We start from the raw sequence: 21094 nt of genomic DNA on the forward strand, positions 1-21094 counted from the left end.
AAGAAGGTGTTCTGGAAGGTCTGACGCGACCGCTGAAATGTGCTGCCGATAGACTCTCGTGGGCCTTGGGGGAGAAGCAGTGCAGACCCGCAAAGGGAGGCCCTAGTCCCGCAGGGATGGCGCGCACTCCAGGTTCCCGGGGAGAGTGCCGTGGTGGGCGGGACTTGGCCCGCCTGGGCTCCGCCAGGGTCCAGACCCTGCTTGCTGGGAATCACCTTTTTTCCTCACTTTCTGTAAACGTGGACAAATGTGGAAGAAAAAAAAAAAAGTTCTGGCTCCGCTTGGGGAAGGTGGGAACTTTCACTGGTTTCCCTTGTGCTGGTAGGCTTCAGCAACTGGGAGGCAGAGCCTCTGCTGTTCCCAGCACCTCCCTCTCCTCCAGCACCAGCTCCTGCTTGAGGTCGGGAAGGTCTCTTCACAAAGCGGCGAGGGCTGAGGAGCAGTGGCTGCTATATCAAATCTGGCTGTTTCAATCCACAGTCCACAGACAGAAGGGGTTCAGCTCAGATCCTCCCAAATCCTCCTGTGGCTCCACCTGACAGGACTGTCTCAGAATCACATAATTCCACTCCAATCAGAGCACTCATCATGTTAAGTCAAAAAGAAGTAAATTTGAATACCTACGAGGGTAGGTCACGTTGAGTGTTCAGAAGGGTACATGGTGCTGCAAAGACGAACTCAACCAGAAGCTGCTGGGGCCCTGTGGGTAAGACGCCAGGGGTCCTCCACCTCAAAGCCTTGTAAGGAATTACAGGGGCCAGTACCTAAATATTTCCACCTACTCTTAAACTCTCCTTGACTGGGAGATGAGAATTTTAACAGGCAGAAAACAAATAAAAAGTACGGGCTTGTTTAGCCTGCAGAATGTAGGGAGTTTTTTTTTTTTTTCTAATAAATAGAGAGCTTAGGTAGCTGGGTATAAATTTGGCCTCAGACTATCACTTGGATTCTCTCACACATCTCCCCACTCTGAGGCCACAGCTCTATTTTGAAGACCAGCCTCACATCTGGGAGCTGACTCTTCACCCCTTGCGGACCCAACACAAACACTCTTGTGAACCTGCTGTGTCCAGTCCTTCCTTGACTACAAAGTAGCCATGTGGTTTTCACTGGTGATTGGGGAAGAAGTACCAGAAACTGGATCTATGGCATTAGTTCTCTAACTAGGCTGTATTGTACCTATATTGGGTCAAGTGATCATGATCTAAGGCCCTTTTTTAGTTTGGAAATCCTATGTACTGTGCCCTTTCTAAATTGTGAATTTTCTCATTAAAATAATTTGCCTTTGTCTTTATACATTGTCTCTCATATTTTTCTCCACTCAAGGGTTTTTCAGACTCTGCCAATGGGCAGCTGACATACAATCTACACATTATAACCAGAAGTGGAAAAGGTGATACAGCCATTTGCCTAATGGACCTCTGGCACATTTAGTTAGGGGTTTAAAGCTCAATTCATTTTTGGTTTCTCAAAAAATTAATATTTTAAAAGCATAAACAGTACCTTTACTTTGAAATTAAGTTTTATTTTAAAAGCTAAAGACTTTTGCATCCTTTTAAAATAAGACCATTAAAAATTATTAGGTAAGTTTATCATACAAAGCTGTTTATATCAGTAATTAAAGAAATGGTCAGATTTTCCAGGATAAAATGTCACAGAATTCAAATCACAAATTGAATCTTCAATGATTCAAGTGTTTTATTCCACACAAGAAGGTCTGGTCAGTTTTCAGATACAATTCCTCCCAGGGATATTCTGTTCTCAACAAGTCCTTCATTATCACCATCATCTCACACAACAGGATAGCTGGCCACAGAGGCAATTCCACAGTGGTTGTTCTGGTCCTTGGCTATCTTCATGTAGCCATTCATGCCCCAGTCTGTACCCCAGCTGAAAGAATAGAGGAGTTTCCATTTATCACAAAGAATCAAGCAATTTATCTTTATTATCAGTCATACCTGAGACTTAGCAGTTCATTAGAGGCCAAGACAGATTCAGAAAGAATCATTCAGTTCCTGTTCACGGTTGAGTTTTAAACCTGCACATATCTTCTATCCACCAAACCTTTCATAGAATTGCAATCGAAAGGAGCCCCTTGTGGCCAGATGTGTTTCAGAATCACGAAACTTTTCAAATGTAGAAAATGCAATGGTGCCAAAACTATATCAATATGCTAGCAAGTCTGTGAATAGTACTCGATGTTATAATCAATCATTAACATATCTCTGTCTACCCTAAGGCAGCTAAAGATTTCCGGGACCTCAGAACAGTGCTTAAACCTTTGGAGACTTATATCTGACACTGATTCCTTGAAAGGGTTCCTTTACAATTTCCAATAGTAGAATTTTTGGCATTTTATACCTGTTCTTGATAATCCAATATTTATTATTATCTGATTCTTCTCCTTCAAAGCCATAGCCAACCACCACAACAGCGTGACCCAGCTTTTGGCTGCTGCAGTTTGGATCATAATATATGCCTGTGAAATAAAAATTCAGTGCTGTAAAAAGGACCTCCAAGTGACATGTGGCTATAACCCAGTCTATCAACCATAGTAAGGAAGGCATCTCAAAATTCCATTAAATGAAATCAATCCAGATATGACTTGAAAACAAGACTTAAAAATCTAGTCCAGGGATTTAGGCCTTTATGTAATGGTAATAGAAATAGAAATTACCATGATCTCTTTTGTAAACAACTTGTCAAGGAGCATAAAAGGCCACTAGTAAAACTGTGCCATTCTATTTACATGATGTCAGTCAAAGATCAGCACAGAACACAATATTATTTGAGCCAAGGGGTTCTTTCCAGTTTTAATTGCAGGAGTAAAATTCCTTGGAAAATTTTAAAGTTCTAGAAGTTGGAGAAAAAATTAATTAAACTATATCAATCAAATTATGTAGCCATTTAAATATATTTTTGAAGTGCTTAAAATCAAGGGATATGGTCCCAGTAATGACAATGAAAATATAGTCATGCATACTACTTGTACAGAGTCAATAACTGTGTTAAATCCTTACTCCCAAAAAATTTACCTTGAATTCCACATACCAAGGAGTCAATCTTGCTGTATGCATGGTAGTTTTCCAATTTTTCTGCCTAAATTTCTACATACACAAATGCTTACCTTGTTGGTAGAATAGGAATGTTAATGCGCTTGCATCTATAGCAACAGAAATTGGCCCCATGTTTGCCACTGTGACCTCAAGATCCTTCTCCTGAGCAGGGATGTCATAGAAGCCAGTCACATTGGCAGCAGAATACTCAGCTTTGTATTTGCAGGGTTCATCCTTTCAAGATAAAGGGGAAGAAATCTGATTATTGATACCCAGTTCCCAGGGAACATGAGGGCAAGACAGTCTGCAGCTTAATGATTTCCAAGCCAAGTTTATTATGAAGCATCCCAGGAGGTGAAATGCTATGGGTTGTTTGAAATTAAAAATTACAATGTGCTTATTCAACAAGACAGTTGTAGCCATGAGAAATGTTTCGCTCTGGAGAAATTTACTACAATATATAGAAAGCTATGTATATCTTTACATAACACAGAAATAGGGACAGCTGTTCAGTAACCACCTAAAGAGAGAAAGTTACAAGACAAACTTTTTAATGATAGTTAAATGATAGCAGACACAGAATCTTCTATCTAAAATATTAATTTTAAATATGGTAGCTATTTTCTCCAAAAGTATTCAGTTTCGATAACAAGTTAAGGAGCTCAGTTTACCGCTCCATGATAGGGATAGGATTCCTCTGCGTCCAGACCTCTGTTGTCAAGGACATACTGGAAGGCATAATCCATTACACCACCACTGCAGCCACCATTGCCTTGAGGTCCAGAGCAGTCCATCAGGTTCTGCTCACTCAGTGAAACAAGTTTGCCAGTTTTCCGGAACATCTGTCCTTCAAGGGCACCAACTGCACTAAAAGCCCAACAAGAACCACATGGACCCTGAAAATAAAATGGAAAAGCTCTCAGTCTACAAAACAAATAACAAGACTTTCACAACAGCCCTTTTATCAGAAAGCTCTTTTTAAAAAATTAGTGAACTGCATACTGTTCCACAGTGCACCAAGGCAAGGATGCCATTTCCTATTTGACTTGATCATCAGACCTCTAGAGATCTGCTCAGTACTGTCCTACCTGATCCTTCACAGGAGTTACATAGCCTTTCTCTCTCCAGTCCACAGATGGGGGGATCTCTGCAAGGGGATGTTCTTGGAACACTTTCTCCTTCCTGTACTTCTGCTTTTGAAAGCCATTCATCACCTGCCTGAGTTCTTCATTGGTCTTGAATTGGAAAGGAAAAGAGTGTGAGAAACGCAAGAGATTTCTTGTTAAAGTACTTAGGAGAGGAAGCACCACCCACAGTTCAGCAATCTGTGCCACACTCACCAAGTCTCCAAAGGCATTCATTGCCATTGTGAAGCTGTGATTCCCTAGGTTGTATTCTTGATTGTGCTTGTCAATCATTTTCACATTCTTCTCCCACACTGCCCTCCTCCCTATTTCTTCATCCTAGAGGCAAATATATCACCCATCATCTTTATTCCTATTTAAAACCAACTCACGAGTACCACAGGTTAATTGCAGGCAGAGAAGCCATGGCCAGGATCATCTTATACTTCAGGGGGCTGATCTCCAGAGTCAACACAGTGGGATGTACTCCCCTACTGTGCTCAGCCTGCCGTGATTACAGGGAAGATTATTGGGGACAGCCGGCCTCAAGGAGGTACTCTCCACTCCAACTCCCACCAGCACCATCTGACCATTCTCTGCTGGAGCCCTCTGCACAGTTTTAGGAGTCACCAACCACATCATATAGTTTCCCGTGTGTTGCCATCCACTGGGACCACAGTGAGTTCAAACCAACATCAACATGAGGTGCAGGTGAGGCTATTCCCAAGCACAGGACAGTCAGCAGGACTGAAGGAAGCATGTTTCAAAAACCTGGACAGAAAAAAATAGTAATTAGAGCAATCCTTTTAACAAGCCACCGTACTTTCTTCTGAGATGTTAGATCCACTAAGGTGGAGTAAAAGCACTTAATGCATCCTCCCAAGAATTTACACTGGGCTGGGAATGTGGGATGTGCAGGGGACTTAACACCTGCTACCCGCCCTGGGACTCGCCCTCTGCTTCCAGACGCTGATGCCGGCGGCTCAGGGAGCAGCGGGCCACGCAGCACCAGGCTTCAGGACTCAGAAGGCAGTGTGTGGAGCGGCCAGGCTGGGGACGGCTTCCCTTGGTACCCCCACCCTCAACCTCCAAGGCTGGCGGCCGCGTGGTCTCCTGTGGCGGCCCTGCTGTGCCAGGCCAGGACCAAGGTCCCTTACCACACCTGGGCGCAGGTGTGGGGCACGGTCTCAGGGCTGAGGCACGAGGCTGCCTTTTAAGGCCCAGGATTCGTCCTGCCGACCCCGCCCCACCGCCGGACAGCTCTTCGATTGGCTGATCCGGCATGTGGGCGGGGCCTCAGGGCACTCGGCCCCAAGCGCGTGTAGGGATCTGGTCGAGGGTGAGTCGCAGCTGGCCCCAGGGCGGCTCACTCTTGCCTAAGTGGACCCGAGGGGAGGCCAACCGAGAACCCAGGGACAGCGCTGAGGTGAGTTCCCCACCTCCCAGGGGACTGGGATCCTCCAGTTAACTGATTTGCGCACTGTGTGGAGGTTCACCAAGGTTCCAGAGAGGCCTCCAATGGTTTTCGGTGTCACCCCATGTCCTCCAGTCCCTGAGTTTTTGGTTCTGGTCCAGGGAGGGCTGAGACCTGCGTGATCTAGTCTAGAGATCCTGTTCCTCCTCAGCAAAGGCGGGCGGGGTAGGAAAGCAGAGCCCCCGGCAGAGGTGCTCTCACTGTTTCAGGATTCTGTGGGGCGGGGTGGGGTGGCATCCCCCAAACTTGGGCCGTGACAAGGTCCAGATACTCGGAAGGAAGGCGGCGGGGCTGGGTGGTGTCAGAGAAGGTGAGGCATTTTGTAGTGCCCCCTTTTGTATCTTCCCAAGTCAGGGAGTCTTCATCCCTCTCAAGCCTTTCTCAAACTAGCAGTTGTTTACAGAAAAATTTGGCTTAATAAAAGGAGAAAAGGCAGAAAGTAGAAATTGTTTTTCTAAATGCAACTCTGTGTTACGGATAATTGTGTCATCATAAGGGGCCAATGAGATTTTCCTGTGATTTAAGTAATTTGCTTTAATGAGTTTTATTTCAATGATTTGTTTTCTTTTGTCTATATTGAATGTCAGGATTTAGACGACAGCTTATGAAAAGGGTTTTTTTTTTTTTCAGGAGCATGTTTATTGTGTTTGATATGATACATCAGGTGCTCTCTGAAGTACAAAGGGTAAAAGGAAATCCTCCCATTAAAAACTGACAAAGGTAAAAAGGTAAAACATTTTTCACAGTAGCATGAACCACATACTCAGAAATAGATCTGGGTTTAATGCAAATTACATAATTCCTAGTTATCTATGACTACTTTCATAACTTCATACAGATAATGAATTAGGCCAAAATGCACTATAATATTTGTTAGATTTCAGGACCAGTATCCTCAGTACATCACAAAATACATTTTGATATCTCAAAGAAGCAAGATTTGCAAGTAGGCGTTTTAAACATAACAATCTACAGCTACAAAGCTCTACTCTTGATAGCATTTACCTTTTTTGGGAGTCTCCCAGTCTCCAAAGGACAAAAGCAGAAACTAGAGTCAGCATAACATATACACAGAAATCCATATAGTAAAGGCTATAAAGATTTGCAGCACAGTGAGAAGATGCCTTCTGCTCCTTCACACTGCATACAAATTATGTGAATTATACTGCGTATCTCTTGGTCCTCTTTCTGGCTATCCTGTCATGTTCTGCTCTGTTGGTCAAATACTGAGTGGCTATGCTTCCAACCAGAAGATCCGCAGGGTTGCAGTCTGTCAAAAGAGAACAAATCGACAGCAAAACCTTTGAAATAGTCAAAGCAGGACTCCAGTTGTCCGTAAGGTGACTCCCTGACTGTTGATGTTGCAGTGATAGATTCTGGTGCGGAAAGTAACCTAACACGAAGATAATAGCAGAAGTCTTATTTCTTTTTCATCACTTGTCCAACAGATCTGAATAATGATTCATGATACCGTATAAGGTATCTTTGGTGGTTTAAATGGATAATCGGATGAAAATGTGATATCCTAAAACAACAAACCACCTTCATATACAAAACCTGGTGGACCAAGTATAGTTGATCTCCACTCATAAATGTTATCTCCTTTAGGCCCAGCACTGCAGTTAGGAGGAGGATCAAGGGATATTTCAGATAGGTCTTTCTGAATTCTTTTAGTACTAGTAGGTAACTTAGCGGTGGTTTTGCTAGAGTTTGTTGTTTTTCTTCCACTGGGTGGTGGAAGGTTTTCTCTCTTCTTGTTCCTGAGGCTCTGGTGTGGCTGGGTCCCGCTGGTCCGCGTCTGAACTGCCGCTGCTGGTGCTGGGCTCTCATCATGGACCTTTGCCCATCACTGGACATCTTGGTGAGGTTCTTAGTAAAAAGCTGCTCCAGCTTTCCACAGCCAGCAGCGAAGGTTCATCCAGCCAAGACCGAGCTGCCCCCCTCAGCCGCCCGCCCGGCCCGCTCGCCCGCCGCTCCGGTATGGGGGAGGGAGAGAGAGAAAAAACCCTTAAGGAAACGGCTGCAGCGGCGGGGGCGGAGGCGGGGGGAGGAAAAGAAGAAGCCGAGGCGGCTCTGGCCGGGGAGTGGGAACACTGAACGTAGGCGGGGGTTGTGCAGAGCTGGGCTCCGGCCGAGCGTGGCACCGCCCAACGCCTTAGGAAAAAAACGGGGGGTGGGAGCTCCCATCGAGGCGGAGGGGACGCAGAGACCCCCGCGCGCTGTGGCCTCCCGCCGCCGCCGCCGCCGCCGCCACCGCCGCCCAGCTCAGCTCCTCCCGACCGCGCAGCCCGTGGGTTCCGAGGTGAGCGCACTGGGAGGGACGGGCGCGGGGGCGGCGCGCGTGCTCGCTGATTGCCTGGAGGGGGAGGCGGCGCGCGCCGCCACAGCCGCCCTGAAAAGGTTTTAAATGAAAGAAAATATGTTCATATAAAAAATTATGTAATTAAGAATTTAAGGACCATGAATCAGAAACGTTGGGCATGTTTGTTCTTTTTATTCCATAAAAAAATATATTCATAATGGAATACTACTCAGCCATAAGAAAAGGGCAAATCCAACCATTTGCAGCAACATGGATGGAGCTGGAGGGTATTATGCTCAGTGAAACAAGCCAAGCGGAGAAAGAGAAATACCAAATGATTTCACTTATCTGTGGAATATAAGAACAAAGGAAAAACTGAAGGAACAAAACAGCAGCAGAATCACAGAACTCAAGAATGGACTAACAGGTACCAAAGGGAAAGGGACTGGGGAGGATGGGTGGGTAGGGAGGGATAAGGGGGGGGAGAAGTAGGGGGGTATTAAGATTAGCATGCATGGGGGGTAGCAGAAAAGGGAGGGCTGTACAACACAGAGAAGGCAAGTAGTGATTCTACAACATTTTGCTATGCTGATGGACAGTGACTGTAAAGGGGTTTATAGGGGGGACCTGGTATAGGGGAGAGCCTAGTAAACATAATATTCGTCATGTAAATGTAGATTAGTGATACCAAAAAAAAAAAAAAGGGCAGTTCCTGTGTGGTAACCTCCAATGAGTTCTACACAAAAGTATAAAGGGCATATAAAAGTGTAGGCAAAGGGTCTGTTTGTGTTTATACAGAGGATCAAAGCCTAATTGGGCAACCCCGAAAATGAACTAAGATACGATATGAAAAAGAACTTCCAACATCAGCACTCTCTGGAAGACTCATACCAGAAGATGATCATCAAAAAACCCCAACAAAGATCCACGCACTGCTACAGCTGTAGATGCACTCATCCCACCAGTTCCTGGACTTGCCATGGGAATGAGGAAGGAGATATCTAAGCTGGCCTGTGCATACAGTAAAACAACAAATTTGACTGGATCTATACTGTTGGAACTCAATCAAGAATTAGGAGAAGTGCAAATTGTAGCTCTCCAAAATCTTACAACTACAGACTATTTACTGTTAAAAGAACATAAGGGATGTGAGCATTCCCCAGGAATGGGTTGTTTTAATTTGTCTGATTTCTCTCAGACTGTTCAAGTTCAGTTGGACAATATCCACCATATCATAGATAAGTTTTCACAAATGCCTAAGGTGCCTAACTGGTTTTCTTGGTTTCACTGGAGATGGCTGGTAATTACAGGTATGCTTTGGTTATGTAACTATACTCCTATTATGTTAATGTGTGTGTGCAATTTAAGTAGTAGCTTAAAACCTATACATGCTGAAGTTACTTTACAAGAAGATATGTCAAAGAAATAATCAATCTTCCCAGGTTTTCTGCCACCTGCTACTTCTATAGCTTTTCTTCTTCCTTCCTAATTACAACCCTTAAATAGAATTCGTGCCTCATATCAAATTTACCGAGTATCATAATTCTTCCAAGTGGTAAAGATACCTCAAGACAAATGCTGGGCATAGAAGCTACAGGGCATAAATATGCAAAGAAATAAAAAGCTAACCATTTCAAACAATAAGGCTTCTCTCTCACTTACCAACTTTACATTTCCCTGTATGGCCCCGGAAGATGACTGGTTAGCCAGAGACGGGTAAGACTCCTCAAGGGAGGAACAACCTAAGACAGGCACAGTCGCAGGGGGGTCATCAGGTGAGAAATTGGGGATCAACAGAGGTGAGGCTTAGAACCTCACCCCCCCATTCTGAGAGAAATCTTCTGCATACGTGGATGTTTTATTGCCCTTGTCTAGCTTGGATTAACACATAGTCTACAGGCACACACTTGATCATCTACATTTGCTCTCTTACAACAGTAAACTATGTTTTCTACCTTTGTCTTGTATCTACCTACCACTTCAGCATTTTATTAAAAATAATAATAATAAAGAGAGAAATGTGGTATCCACATATAAATCAGGTATAAAAATCAAATGAGTATTCATATTTGAACTGACTGTTTATAGTTCATGATGCATTAGCAAAAGTGAAGGTTTCTGTGATGGCTGCCCTTGTACTGTCCACCATGTAAGAACTTATTCACTATGTAAGAATTTGTTCTCCATGTAAGAACTTGTTTGTTATGCCTCAGAAGATTGGAGACTGACGGAAATTGGGCTTGGGGTGGATTAATGATTGTGCATTGAGCATTGACTCCCCTATACAGAATTTTATTGTTGTTAACAACCATTTGATCAATAAATATGAGAGATGCCCTCACAAAAAAAAAAAAAAAAGTATACACTTCCAATGGTAAAATAATAAGTAACCAGGATGTAATGAATATAGTCAAGATATTGTAACAGCTTGGTATGGTGATAGATGGTACCTAGAATTGTCATGTATATAAATGTTGAATCACTATGTTGTACACCTGAAACTAATGTAATGTAATACCGTGTGTCAACTACCCTTCAATAAAAAAATAATTATCTACAAAAATATATATATATTCATAGTAGATAATTCTTGGTTGAAAAGAATTGTCAATACCCATAACCCATATCTCTTCCAACATTGCCTTTTTATATGTACATTTTGAATTTCTTTATAAAAATGGTGTCAAAGTTCATATAAACATGTAAAACAATTTCCACTTAAGGTTGAACTGAAAACCTTCTAGAAGCACAATGAAATTCATATTTTTTAACAATGATAACGTACAAAATATAAAAATGTCTCTTTTATCCATTTTTATGTGTACAATTCAGTGGCATTCAGTAAATTTAATTATTGTGCAAGTATCACCATCACAATTTCCAGAACTTTTCCATCTTCCCAAACTGTAAACCATTAAAAATAACTCCTTTCTTCTCTCCCCACCAGCCCTGGGCACCCACCATTCTACCTTCTGTCACTATGAATTTGACACATCTAAGTACCTCACGTAAGTGGAAATCTGTGATATTTGTCCTTCGGTGCCTTGTTAGTTCACATCATATCTTTAAGGTCCATCCATGTTGTGGCCTCTGTCAGAATTTCCTCTTCTTTAAAGGATCAATCATATTCCATTGTATGAATGTGCCATATTTGATTTCTCCAGTCCTCCCTGGGTGGATATATGCCTTATTTCCATACTTGGCTAATTTGAATAATGCTGTTTTTGGACAAATGTTTGAGATTCTGTTTTCATTTGTTTGGGCAAACACTCCCAGGTGGAATTGCTGAATAGGATAATTCTAGGTTTAATTTTGTCTACGTTTTTCACAATGATTGCACCATTTTACATTTGTATAAACATTGCACAGATTTCCAACTTGTGTGTTACCTATCATTAAGTTATTAGGGTCCTTTCATGTACCAAGTTTTAGTTTTGATAAAGTCCAATTTGTCTATTCTGTACTTGTTGCCTGTTCTTTTGGTATCCTACCCAAAATACTACTGCAAAATACAAACCCAACATCATGAAGCTGTTCTCTTGTGTTTTCATGTAAAGTTTTATAGTTTTAACTTTTATATTCTCAGTCTTTGATCCATTTTGCATTATTTTTTTCATATGGTACAGATAAGCATTTCTTCAGGAACAATCAATATGTCCCTTTCCCAACAGTTTTCTCAGGTGAGGCCTTTATATTTTAATGTCTAAGATGGTTTGAGTAGGCAGTTAGATAGACAGGAGCAGGAGGGGAGAAAGGAGGACTGCAGGCCACCCAGTCTCCACACAGTTTCCACCCTTTGACCACCCTGTCTCCCTGAGAACAACCCCTTTTGCAGTTGAGCGCAAACTGATAAGCAAAAGATATTGGTGGCAGGGGTCTTACTGATTTTACAGCCTACACACTTAAGGACGGCCTTCTCGCTGATGGCCCTGAGACAGTCGTGCTATCACCATTATGTCATGTACATTATGATTTTGGCCCCATCGTGGGTCACGGGTTTCTTTTAGATGCTCATGAGAAAACTGATGAACACAAACTTGAACAGAGGCTAAGGGCAGAGAACAAGATGATCTGAAAATGTGAGAATGTCAAAATGGGAGGGAGGAAACTGAATCAACCCCATAAAAGGCACAATGTAAAACCCGGGGAGCAGCTACCCACGCTCAGCTCAGCCCCTCTGAGTCTGGAGCTGCTTTCCTTTCACCTTGCTACATAAAATCCCCCTGCAGCCTTAACTCCCTACTGTGTCTTTCCCCTGAATTCTTCCCTTGGAGACAAGAATCAAGGAATTCCACAATCCACCTCTGGGGAACAAGATAACTGTAGTCATCCTGATTTTACAGCAAACAGGCTCTGAACCTCACAGATACAGGTCAATAAGTTATGACAAGCATCCTGGAGCAGAAGGTACAGGGAGCTGCTGTCCTTCTCCCCACATTCCTCCTTCCCATTCCTGAGTCTATAATCCATAAACTCTCTTTTGGAGACTAAAGGATCTCTTCTGCAAATCTGACCTGTGCATCCAGCCAGCAGCCTGACTTCCCCTCCTACACGGGAGAACACCTCAGGGCCCTGGATGCTGTTCATGAAAAAATGCATTTAAAAATAGTTGCTGCTTCCTCGGGTCAGAATGTGTGTTGTATAGTGAAATCTTTCTTAAATGTTACTTGATCTGCCTGTGTTAGCAGTGATCACAGAGAAAGATTAGATTCCTTATTCGGGGGGTGAAAAAGGAGAGGACAAGAAACAATGAAGATAAATCACTAGAGTAGAATCAGTAACTCAGTAAAATGTCCAAAGTGTATATAGCAAAGTTTTCCTTGGTTTGGTTTTTGAGTTTTCTATGAGGAATTGGGGATGCTTGATGATATGGTTCTATTTCCTCAAATTTTTTAAAAGACCATTTTATGTGTATCTTTAGAATTGGTGAATGAATGAATAATGCCTGAGGTTGGCATTTACATGTTGTCATTGGACCTAGACTTAAAATCTGACTTTAATATCACAGGGAAGGTGCAGAGTTTTTGTCTCTGAGTGATGATCAGGCAAGGAAACACCGGGGGTAGATGGGGATCTCACCCTCCTGGGAGCTGGTGGGCAGGAAGGTGTGCCCATCCTTGTCTGTAAAATGGGGCATAAAATAGCACCTAACTCTTAGGGCAGTGGTTCTCAAAGTGGGTCTCCCAACCAATAGCATCAGCAACTTGAGAACTTGGTAGAAAAGCAAGTTCTGGAACTCTATCCCAGAATCACTGAATCAGAAACTTAGGGGTTGGAAATCTGCAGTCTGTTTTCACAAGCCTTGCAGGTGATTCTGACGCTCATGGGTGAGAACTACAGTCACAGGGGTGTTATGGAGAGTGAATGCGGAGCAGGTATGGCACGTGCAGGGCAGCGCTCTTGGCACTGATGTGTTATTAGTCTGTTAGTGTCATCATCATCATCATCATCATCATCATCATAACCACCATCATCATCATTTCTAAAATTGTTCAGTTTCCAGGAGAATGGAGTTGCCGTTCCTCTGCACAACCTCCTTAGCACATACTGAAGCAAGCTGTCTTTATAACCCAAAGGTCTCTCTGTCTTGACCATCTATCATCATGATACAGGGACTGGTATTTTCTTATGCTCCATTTCTTTTTGTTATAGATAACATTGCTCACCATTTAAGTTGTTTCCTGCTCTATTCACTATATTCTGAAACCATTACCATTATCTAATTTCAGAACATGAAAAAGAAACCTCATACTTATTAGTCCCAGTTAGTCCTAATTCCCTCCTACCTGTATTCCCATGATCTAGTTTCTTCCTTCATGGATTTCTCTGTTCTGGACATGTCATATAAATGGAATCATAAATATGTGACCTTATGCACCTGGCTTCTTTCACTTAGTATGATGTCTCCAGGGTTAACTCATATTAGAGCCTGTATCAGAACTGCATTCCTCTTTATGGCTGAGCACTATTTCAATGTGAATACACATTTTTCTAAATTCATTTATCAGGTGAGAAACATTTCTTCCTTTCATTCTTTTGGCTATTATGAATAATGCTGGTGTGAACATTTCTGCACAAGTTTTTTGCATGAATGTATGTTTTCATTTCTCTTGGGTAGGAATTGTTTTTTGAGGAAATACCAGACTGTTTTCCACAGTGACGACATCATTTGACTTTCCCACCAGCAACATATTAGGGTGCTAATTCTGCCACATCCTCAGTAATACATCATATTGTACATTTAAAGTGGTATACATGGTAGTAGGCAGGGGTAACATCTCACTGTGGCTTTGATTTGCATTGTCCCTAAGGATTGGTAATGTTGATTATCTTTGATGTGCTCATCAGCTATGTGTATATATTCTTTGTAGAAACATCAATTCAAATCATTTGCCTTTTTATTGTCCTCTTATTGTTGAGTTTGTAAGAGTTCTTTTATATATTTTGGGTATTATACATTTATGACAGGAATACCAGCATAACAAAATCAGTATAACACTGTTGCAAATACTCCTGTTGAGCAATCTGAAGCATTGCACCCAAAGAGCATCAAAACCTTCCTGGAAGTTGACCCCTCACAGTAGATTGCTTCTTTTGCCCAATTGATAAAAGGGGAGAAAATTGAGTCTTGTCTGAACTTCCTTTCTGTTTAATCTTTTTAAATGAATTTGAGATGCATGAAATCATTTATGCTTTCTCTTCTTTCTGTTTGTTGTTTTGTTTGAGAGGGAATGCAGCTATTGAACGTAATCAGATTTTGCTAGAATAGTAAGTTTTGATAACAAAAATTACAGAATATCTCTAAGCTTCTGTTTTAAAGTCTTTCTACGGTAGTGACATGTCTGCATTATAACACTCAGTAGAAAAATGACAAACCAAGAGAAGCAAACAATTTCCTTACCTCTGACTTCATGGTTTGACCACCCAATTGCACTGGCTTGGACATGTAGACCCTCCAATCTCATCTTTGGTGGACATTAACTTTTTGGTTTCACTCACTAAAAATGGATAATGCCAATGACTTTATAAAGTTGTGTTATATATTAAGTGAGGTAACGCCACTTGTGATAGAAACCACCCTTTCCAGTATTTCTCCCTCATAAATGGCCATTCCTTTGAGCAATGACATTCCATCCAAAGGTGAGCTACCAAGGCAGGGATACTGGTGCCAGTGAGCTATTGTCTTTAGACCTGACTGGGGTATTCTAATTTCACGTTTATATTTATAAAATCAAGGCAGTATCTTCACCATCCTGTTACTCATTATCATGATCATTGCCATAACTTATGGATATTAACATTGTTTACCACCTATCCATATTCGTATCCTAGGCACTTAACACACAGAGTCAATTTCATTTAATTCACTACTCACAACAAACATAGGAGGCAAGAATGACTCACCCAGGGTGCAACTGAAAACCAGAGTGAGAGTTCCCTGTATGTTTTCAGGCAAATAATTTGAGTGTCTGTGCTTCTGTTCTTGCAACAGAAAGTGGAAATAATATCTTTATTATACGTTACCCTTATCTATTACTTTAACTTGTGTAAAATATTAAACTAGCAGCTATCTGCAAGTTAATTTACAGTTCTTGTGAACTGATCAGGGTACAACATGAGACATGACGCGCCCACAGGTTCACTGGGCTGGGAAGGATGGCAGAACAGAAAGAAGCCTAAGATGACATGAGGCCTGGGTGCCGGGATGCCATTCCTCAGCAGCAGCTGTGGGATTTTAGTCAGTCATGTAATCTCCCTCTGGGCCCCAGTTTTCTCATTTATAGATTATGAAATATAATAAGAAGTTGAGATTGATGGAGCCCTAACTTTTCTGGGTTAAAAGACCTTAGAATGATGATCTTGTAAAAATCTACAGTTAGGTTTTAAAATCTTTTTTTTGTATTGTCAGATTTACTGAGGTTTCATTTACATTCAATGAAATTCACCAAATGTAAGGGTGCAGGTGCATGTGTTTTGACAAAGCGTCCAGCCATGTAACCAGCACCACCACAATGATGAGAGAATATACTTCCATCACCCACCTGAGTTCCTTCCTGCCGCTTTGTCATCGACGCCTACCAAAAGCCCGGCCCCTGGCAAGGTCTGGTCTGCTCTCTGCCACTACAGCTTTGCCTTTGTTAGAATTTCACACACAGGGACTCATACAGTATGCATCACTTGTGCCTGGCTTCTTTCTCTGAGTACAGAACATTCAAGATTCTTATCATTGATTATTAGTTAATTTTATTATACTTTCATATTGGCTAGTGGTATTTCTCTAAAACAGACTTTATACCTTATGTGCATTTTCTATTGGGTAATTGATTTTTCTCATTATAAACATGTAGTATTGCATTTTTTAAAAGTCAGTGAATAATACAGAACTTGGTTTAATTTTTTTCTAGACCTTCTTGAGTGTTTTCTTTTTCCCATGAAATATCCCATTTGAAGCTACCAGTGGCCTTAGATGCCACCATTCTTTGTCTCTTCTGCTCTCGTTGGTGCTGGTTTCTCCCTTCGCCCTCCCAGCTTGCTGTATATGAGCGCATGCTGGCCTTCTCCCACAGTGCCCCTGTGGGACCGAGGGGCCTTGGAAAGAAAGGAGAGGACATATCTTCTGCTTCCAGCCCTGGGCTCTGGTGCCCAAATGAGGGGGTGGATTCCAGGCTCACAGTCACAGCCCTGCCCTGCTCATCATCCCTGAGCCTGTGCTCCGGGTCCTGGGACCAGAGACCATGCAAGGCCAAAGCCTGGATTTGCTCTGACTAGAAGCCATGCCTCCTTTCTGTCCTGTGCACTTGGTCATCCCGGGGGGGTGGAGAAGAAACTGTTGCCCAAAGCACATTCTATCTCCTTATCTCCTTAAACACTCAGAAAACCTCCAAAGGGCAGGTGTTCACCACAGTGGCCACATTCACAGTCTTGGAGGAAAGGGAGGCCGCAGGTCTGCAGGGCTTAGAGAACAAAGGGTCATGGTAACCTCCTGGGACAGACAAGGCCATTCCTGCTACACTCATTCTCAGGTGTGCCCCAAATGCCACCCCCATATCTCCTCTTGCCCAGCCTGCACCATCAGGTCATAGTGCTGGCACAAGCCCACACCTCTACCTGTCTTGCACTGGGAAGCTAGAAGAAGGTCAAACTTGATCTACTTGATCTATAGATGTGTGCCTGGCTTCCATGTGAGCATATCTATTGGTGTACATTGGCCTGGCTTCAGATTGTTTGTTTCATATTAACGTACAAAACAAATATTCTTGTACATTTTTTATTAAGGTACCATTGATATACAATCTTATGAAGGTTTCGCATGAGCAACATTGTGGTTACATTCACCCATATTATCAAGATGCCCCCACACCCCACTGTAGTCACTAAGCATCAGTGTAGTAAGATGCTATAGAGTCACTACTTTTCCTCTATGTGCTATACTGCCTTCCCTTTGACCTCCCTACTTTATGTATGTTAATCATAATGCCCTTTAATCCCCTTATCCCTCCCTCCCCACCCACTCTTCCCACCCCCTTCCCTTTGGTAACTGTTAGTCCATTCTTGGAGTCTGTGAGTCTGCTGCTGTTTTGTTCCTTCAGTTATGCTTTGTTGTTATACTCCACAAATGAGTGAAATTGTTTGGTACATGTCTTTCTCCACCTGGCTTATTTTACTGAGCATAATACCCTCTAGCTCCATCATGTTGTTGCAAATGGTAGAATTTTTCTTCTTCTTATGGCTGAGTAATATTCCATTGTGTATATGTACCACCTCTTCTTTATCCATTCATCTACTGATGGACACTTAGGTTATTTCCTTATCTTGGCTATTGTAAATAGTGCTGCCATAAACATAGGGGTGCATATGTCTTTATGAATCAGTGGTCATTTTTTATTTGGATAAATTCCTAGGAGTGAAATAACTGGATCAAAAGGTATTTCTATTTTTAGTCCATTGAGGCACCTCCATACTGCTTTCCACAATGGTTGAACTAATTTACAAGCCCACCAAAAGTGTAGGAGGGTTCCCCTTTCTCTGTCTTTGCCAGCATTTGTTGTTGCTTGTCTTTTGGATGTTGGCCATACCAACCGGTGTGAGGTGATATCTCATTGTGGTTTTAATTTGTATTTCCCTGATAATTAGCAATGTGGAGCATCTTTTCATGTGCCTCTGAATTTCTTCTTTGGAGAAGTGTCTGTTCAGATCCTCTGCCCATTTTTTAATAGAGTTATTTATTTTTTGGGTGTTGAGGCATGTGAGCTCTTTATATATTTTGGATGTTAACCCCTTATCAGATAAGTCACTTACAAATATATATTCTCCCATACTGCAGGATGCCTTTGTGTTGTACTGATGGTGTCCTTTGCTGTACAGAAGGTTTTTAGTTTGTTGTAGTCCCATTTGTTCATTTTTGCTTTTGTTTCCCTTGCCTGAGGAGATGTGTTCAGGAGAAAGTTGCTCATGTTTATATTGAAGAGATTTTTGCCTATGTTTTTTTCTAAGAGTTTTATGGTTTCATGAGTTACATTCAGGTCTTTGATCCATTTTGAGTTTACTTTTTTGTATGGAGTTAGACAATAACCCAGTTTCATTCTCTTACATGTAGCTGTCCAGTTTTGCCAACAACAGTTGTTGAAGAGACTGTCATTTCTCCATTGTATATCCATGGCTTCTTTATTGTATAGTAATTGGCCATACATGTGTGCATTTATATCTGCCTGTCTATTCTGTTCCATTGATCTATGGGTCTGTTCTTGTGCCAGTACCAAATTGTCTTGATTACTGTGGCTTTGTAGTAGAGCTTGAAGTTGGGGAGAGTATTGCCCCAGCTTTATTCTTCCTGCTCAGAATTGCTTTAGCTATTCAGGGTCTTTTGTAGTTCCATATGAATTTTAGAACTATTTGTTCTAGTTTGTTGAAGAAGTCTGTTGGTATTTTTTTAAATTTTATTTTGGTATCATTAATCTACAGTTACATGAAGGACATTATGTTTACTAGGCTCCCCCCTTCACCAAGTCCCCCACACAGCCCCGTTCACAGTCACTGTCCATCAACATAGTAAGATGCTGTAAAATCACTACTTGTCTTCTCTGTGTTGCACAGCTCTCCTCGTGCCCCCCACACACACTATACATGCTAATCGTAATGCCCCCTTTCTTTTTTTCATGCCCTTATCCCTCCCTTCCCACCCATCCTCCCCAGTCCCTTTCCCTTTGGTAACTGTTAGTCCATTCTTGGGTTCTGTGCTTCTTGTGCTGTTTTGTTCCTTCAGTTTTCTTAGTCTGTTGGTATTTTGATAGGGATTGCATTGAATCTGTAGATTGCTTTAGGAAGGATGGTCATTTTGACAATATTTCCTATCATGAGCATGGGATATATTTCCATTTATTGGTGTCTTTGATTTCTCTCATGAATGTCTTGTAGTTTTCAGGGTAAAGGCTTTTTACCTCCTTAGTTAGGTTTATTCCTAGGTATTTTATTCTTTTTGATGCAATTGTAAATGGAATTATTTTCCTGATTTCTCCTTCTTCTAGTTCATAGTTAGTATATAGAAATGCAGCATATTTCTATGTATTTATTTTGTATCCTGCAACATTGCTGAATTCAGTTAGTTCTAGTAGTTTTGGGGTGGATTCTTTAGGGTTTTTTGTGTGCTATATCATGTCATCTGTGAACAGTGACAGTTTAGCTTCTTCCTTAGCAATTTGGATGCCATTTATTTCTTTGGGTTTTCTGATTTTCATGGATAGGACCTCCAGAACTATGTTGAATAAAAATGTATCTTTTATACAGAAACACGACAAATGGGCATCCTTGTCTTGTTTCTGATCTTAAAGGAAAAGCTTTCAGATTTTGCTGTTAAGTATGATGTTGGCTGTGGGTTTGTTGTATATGGCCTTAATTATGTTGAAGTACTTGCCCTCTATTCCCATTTTGTTGAGAGTTTTTTTCATAAATCAATGTTGAATTTTGTCAAGTGCTTTTCCAGCATGTATGGAGATGATCATGTGATTTTTATCTTGTTTGTTGATGTGGTGTATAATGTTGACTAATTTTTTAATATTGTACCATCCTTGCATCCCTGGAATAAATCCCAGTTGATCATGATGGATGATCTTTTTGATGAATTTTTGAACTTGGTTTGCTAATAGTTTGTTGAGGATTTTTTTTTTTGAGAGGGCATCTCTCATATTTATTGATCAAATGGTTGTTAACAACAGTGAAATTCTGTATAGGGGACTCAATGCACAATCATTAATCATTTGAGGATTTTTGCATCTGTGTTTATCAGGGATATTGGTCTGTAATTTCCTTTTTTGTGGTGTCTTTGCCTGGTTTTGGTATTAGAGTGATGCTGGCCTCAGAATGAGTTTGGAAGTATTCCCTCCTCTTCTACGTTTTGGAAAACTTTAAGGAGGATGGGTATTAGTTCTTCTCTAAATGTCTGATGAAATTCAGCAGTGAAGCCAGCTGGTACAGGCATTTTGTTCTTAGGTAGTTTTTTGATTGCCAATTCAATTTCCTTTCTGGTAATTGGTCTATTCAGATTTTCTGTTTCTTCCTGTGTCAGTCATGGAAGGTTGTATTATTCCATAAAGTTGTCCCTTCCTTCTAAGTTATCCAGTTTATTAGCATATAATTTTTCATAATATTCTCTAATAATTCTTTGTATTTCTGTGGTGTCTGTAGTGATTTTTCCTTTCTTATTTCCGATTCTGTTTATGTGTGTAGACGCTCTTTTTTTCTTGATGCGTCTGGCTAGCAGTATATCTATTTTGTTTACTTTCTTGAAAAACCAGCTCCTGGTTTCATTGATCCTTTCTATTGTTTTATTCTCAGTTTTATTTATTTCTACTCTGATTTTTATTATGTCCCTCCTTCTACTGACTTTGGGCCTCATTCATTCTTCTCTTTTTAATTTCATTAATAGTGAGGTTAGACTGTTCATTTGTGATTGTTCTCCTTTCTTGGGGTAAGACTGTGTTGCAATATATGTTCCTCTTAGAATGGCCTTTGCTGCATCCACAGATTTTGGAGCATTGTTGTTTTCATTTGTCTCCATATATTGCTTGCTCTCTTTTTATTTGATCATTGATCCATTGATTATTTAGGAGCATGTGTTTGTGAGCTTTTTGTTTCCTTTGCA

At 41.4% G+C, this 21094-nt stretch overlaps 1 protein-coding gene across 1 annotated transcript in view; it reads right to left on the bottom strand.

The window, feature by feature from the left end:
- Positions 1-1726: 1726 nt before the first annotated feature.
- The window catches only part of LOC118922063 (procathepsin L-like), a 94567-nt gene continuing 75199 nt past the window's right edge, over positions 1727-21094 (bottom strand). The window contains exons 1-7 of the mRNA XM_036904352.2: positions 4815-4940; positions 4397-4519; positions 4145-4291; positions 3728-3952; positions 3128-3290; positions 2362-2479; positions 1727-1890 (exon numbers count right to left, since the gene is read on the bottom strand). Of these exons, the coding sequence (XP_036760247.1) occupies positions 1791-1890; positions 2362-2479; positions 3128-3290; positions 3728-3952; positions 4145-4291; positions 4397-4519; positions 4815-4940 (1002 nt within the window). The 3' untranslated portion in view covers positions 1727-1790. Of the gene's footprint in view, positions 1891-2361; positions 2480-3127; positions 3291-3727; positions 3953-4144; positions 4292-4396; positions 4520-4814 lie in introns of the transcript that reaches the window.

This window comes from Manis pentadactyla, chromosome 3 (genome assembly GCF_030020395.1).
Source record: "Manis pentadactyla isolate mManPen7 chromosome 3, mManPen7.hap1, whole genome shotgun sequence".
NCBI classification, from domain to species: Eukaryota; Metazoa; Chordata; class Mammalia; order Pholidota; family Manidae; genus Manis; species Manis pentadactyla.